Raw genomic sequence first — 4422 nt, 5'->3', positions numbered from 1 at the left:
GAAAGGTGGGATATTAGGTTACGGGCTGGAAGTGCTCTACTCCGCTAAGGGTATGTCCAAGGAGATGAGACAGATTCACAGGACTGAACGAGCAGCTCGGCTCTGCCTCAAACCCAGCGGGGCTCCCTCCCCCAGGCTACGTGGGGCTGCATGCACAGGGCTCCTGCAGAAATACAGCATCACTTCAGCCTCCACATCCCTGCTGCTGCTGTGCCTGATGGCAGGGGTCATGCAAGCTCCGGTGTAAGCAAACCATCCTCCATCTAAAGAAGAGCCGCTTAAGGACGGCCCTTCAGTGAATTTGTCAGTCGAAGAATGCCACTGACTACTCAGTTGGCATTCAGGCTTCTAGATGGTACGTATTTTTTAATAAAAACTGGGAGCTGTTTTACCGTGGGAGTCTCATTCATAGGCACATTGCACTGTCTGACAACTAAGAGAAAAAAGTGCAAAGGTGGGCTGACGCTGGAGGCAGTTTATCCCCATCTACAATGAGCAGTCAAACCACCTCTGAATGGGGCCAAGCTGGAACCACGCTCAAATGTGGCTCAGAGGCAGAGCAGACCAGGCCAGTGACATGGGCTCCGCGTTGCCAGGTCCAGAACCGCACGGAGCCGGCTGGTTTGTAAGTGATTCAACCGCCCAGCGCAGGCTGACCCTCTGCAGACTGACTCCAGTGCAGAGTTAGGCTAGTACTCCTCCAGCACGACCCTTGCCTGATCCAAAAAGGCACAATTCAGCTCCACGACACATCTATGACTGTATAGAGAGACAATTTTCCCTTTACAACAGTCTCTGGAGTGCATGCAGTACTGGTTCACACAATAGGAGCATGGAGACTTCCACTTCTTCCCATTTCCACTCATGGCCTTTCCTTCAGCTCTAACTACCGACAGCGGAGTTAGTGGCACCCATAGGACTCCAAATTCTTCTGGTGAACTTGGTATGCACCTGTTTCTTATCTCTTCTTCTTCCAGATGTTTTTCTTCCAAGGCAAAACTGTTGGCTGTGCATTTCTCTGAGAACGGAGCTGATGCTTGCCGAACCGCAGGTTGGAGACGGCAAGATCCCTGTAAACAGAAGAGACACGGTGTTCATTTTCCAGCCCATTTTCCTACTACTCAGCAGCAGTTCATATTACGATATTTATCTACCTCTCACCAAGATTTATTTTGATGGAGATGAAGGCAGGAAGAGGGGGAATTTCTAGTTGCAGCTGTATTAAGCCACAGTGGAGATCCATCTAGCCCAATATCTGCTTCCCAACAGTGGCCAGTGGCAGAGGATTGAAGGAGTTCTGCAGCAGGGCATGACCCAAGTGATGCTTCCCCAGATCTGCCTTTCAGAAGGTGTTCCCATTGCATCTGATGTAACTGCCACCACCAGACAAACCCTCTTTCAATTTGCCAACTCCCTTTAACTCATTTACACTCCTGGAGTCCACGGTTTCTTCCAGCAGTGAGTTCCACAACTCACTGATGTGATGTGAGAAAAGGTATTTCCTTTGGTCCAAAGTTGATGCCCAATAAATTGTTCTCCTATATGATAGCATCTTCCTCCCCCCCTTCTTGTACATCACTCATTTGCCTCTCATATCAGAGGAACTTCCCATTCCAATCAAGAATTACATGTTATGTAATATTCCTCTAATTTTGGAAGGACACGAGCAACCCTGGTTTCCTCAGCTCTTAGCCTTCAATTCTACAGAGAGCAGAAACAGTCAAGTCTACTCATTTAAAAGGAGACAAGAGGGGGAACTCAGGTCAAACCCAAGTGATAATTGCAGTCTGGGGTCATAACCACAGATTTTAAAGTGCTTATGAGGGATATCTAGAGTGGGTTTAAGTAGCACACTCACCTGAGAGCTCTCAGCAGGCCATGATGGGGAGGCCTCATGCCACGACTCCGTGGAGACTTCATGGATGCTCCGGAGTTCACTGGGAGCTTCAGACTCTGGAGGTACCTAATCAGCAAGAGGAGATGGATGAACCACTCACATTCAGCCATGCCGTGGTAAGTACCAGGGGGAGTGTTGCCCTAACGTCACCAGTGACAGACTAAGACAGTTGAATGCATTTTTTTGAAGGGTTAATTGCAGCTATTTGAGAGCTATTCATAGCTCACTTTTACCGCTATCCTCTTCTGTCAGACCTCACCCTATTCACAGTCATATTTAATGACTAGGGATTTTAACTATTGCCGTGCTCTGAAATTCATGACGGATCTCTACAATGACTTTGCTCTCCACCTCCCCACAGTATAAGCACTTCTCTATGCTGCTGGCTGAAACAAGACAGCTGAGAGCCCACGTGCACTATAAAAAGACCTAGCTACAGAAAAAATTTGACTTCCAAGTCCCAGCTCACAGCAGCCCTACTCTCCCGCAGGCTCTCCCACCTGAGCCGTGCAGGAGACACTGGTATCCCAAAGCTTCACACCCTCTGACTGTCCCTCTCCCAGTGTGCTGCCAGCTCCTTCTTTCCCACCACCGCACCCAGCACTTCCTCAGCCTCCTGGCAGCAGGAGGGATGGAGGTAACATTGCTTCATATCAGCTAGTAAAGAGACTATTGTACAACAAAAACACCCTAGTGACACTTTGCCAGGGCCTCTAGGGAGGGGTAGGAAAGCCACTAGACAAGTTCCAGCTGTTTGCAAATTGCTGCGCAGCCATCCCCAGGGAAGCTGGAGAGTTACTCCAGCTCCCAAGCTTTCTCTCTCTGCTTGCACCCTCACCGAGCAGCCCCCCAGGGACATCCCCGGGAACCCCTGGACTTACCCAGGCTTTGCTTGGCAGAAGGTGGCACAGATGTTGTCCCTCGAGTGCGAGCACTCGCACCTGCTGAGCGATCTCTTGCGCCGTCTTGGCGGGCTTCCCAAGCCATAGGGAGCGGTGTGTCTGTTAAAAACAAAAGAAATCAGCTATGCACCTAACTTTTTATTAGCCAACAAGTTTATAACACAGTCCTGGGAGGCAGCCAAGCCAGTGTCAGGATAATAAAAAGACTCATCTACAGACATAAGGTGAAAAGGTCACTGATATGTCTAAGCCTTTAAACCCCAGCTCCTCTCCCACCTACTGTTTTCCCCACCCTACCCCTCCCAGGGAGATTACTGGTATGTGCTGGGTTGCAAGTGGAATTTTCTCTCCTCGCAGCAGCCCAGGCGCCCGTGCAAGGGTCGCCACATGGGCTGGGCGAGCTGGCAGCTCACCTGCACAGCAAAGCGCAGGAGGAGCGCGGCTGCCCCGCTCCACCAGTCCCACCAGCAGCAAGCAGCTAGTTTCTCAAGCACAGAGATGTCGGGGCTTTCCCTTCCCTCCCCCCCCAACCCCCGTGTGTTTTAGCACACGGGACATAGTACAAATCAAGATGTCTTGGGGCCATAACAGGTTCTTCTGATCGCAGCATGCTTTCAGAGCTGTTAGCACATTCCCGCTTCATCTTTGATCGCAATCTACTCTCCCAGAGGGTTTAGGATTGGCAGCGACTGCAAGTAATCTCTGAGCAAGCAGTGAGTTGTAATTGCACGTTAGCAAGCACGATTATAACCACACCTGAGTACATGTGTTTTGCTACAGTGCGATGGCCATTGGTCTGAAACCGCTGGGAAAGCTGCTTTAGCATTCCTCAGGGCAGGACTTGGCAGCCGCAGGACTTTAGTGCCAGCCCACCACCGTCTCATTAACAACACTGGCAGTCCGCAGCCAGGGTTACTTTCCGACTTGCGAGCGGGTTACTTTCTGACTTGCAGCTATAACATCTTGGTGTTGCTTTCGGCTTGCAGAGGTACAAATCTCAGAAAAAGAACTCACGAGGAAGCAGCACCCTGTGCTTTCACCCCGCTCCCCTGTGGGTTATACTGAAACTCCTGAGCAGAAGCACAGCTTGTCCCTTTCTCGATGTTGGAAAGGACTGGACTTGCGACCCTCTCCAGAGCAGGTGCTACAGGAGCCTGACAGGACTGCGACCCTTCCTCACCTTCCTCTAACCTAACCCCATCCTCGATCAGAAAGCACAGTCACCTCCTCACCAACAGAGCCACCCCCCCCAAAAAGCCACATTCACACTCACCCAGGTGTGTTGACCCAGATGATATCCAGGTGACAGAAGTAAATGCACTCCTTGTCCAGCCAGCTGTTACAGGAACATCGCTTGGTCCTCGGGTGCGTGGCCAGGCGGGACTCCGGCGGAGGATGGCCCGTACCTGCAGCGGAAGGAGGAAGGGATGAGTTGGGGGGCTCGGTGCCGGGCGCTGGCGTACCTGTCGGTATGTCATCTCCGCAATGACACCTCCGGTGAGGATTATGGCCATCTCAGTTTGCAGGCAGTTTTACAGGGGGTGCAGCCTTGCTGATGAGGCTGTGGGCTCATAAAGGACTTGCACAACCCCTGGCAGCTGCAGGGACTACCCCCCGGAGCGA

General features: G+C 51.5%; 1 protein-coding gene across 1 annotated transcript; it reads right to left on the bottom strand.

Annotated features, from left to right (window-relative positions):
* Positions 1 to 958: 958 nt before the first annotated feature.
* On the bottom strand, positions 959 to 4205 carry LOC104154772 (endothelin-2-like; the record flags this gene model as incomplete). Its single annotated transcript, XM_009702552.1, has 4 exons — positions 959 to 1070; positions 1859 to 1963; positions 2779 to 2898; positions 4073 to 4205. Coding segments are annotated over 4 exons (470 nt in total), but the record flags the coding sequence as incomplete, so codon positions are not given.
* Positions 4206 to 4422: the final 217 nt, after the last annotated feature.

This window comes from Cariama cristata, unplaced genomic scaffold (assembly GCF_000690535.1).
Source record: "Cariama cristata isolate BGI_N322 unplaced genomic scaffold, ASM69053v1 scaffold21586, whole genome shotgun sequence".
Lineage (NCBI taxonomy): Eukaryota > Metazoa > Chordata > Aves > Cariamiformes > Cariamidae > Cariama > Cariama cristata.
This window is presented reverse-complemented; position numbering and strand designations above follow the sequence as displayed.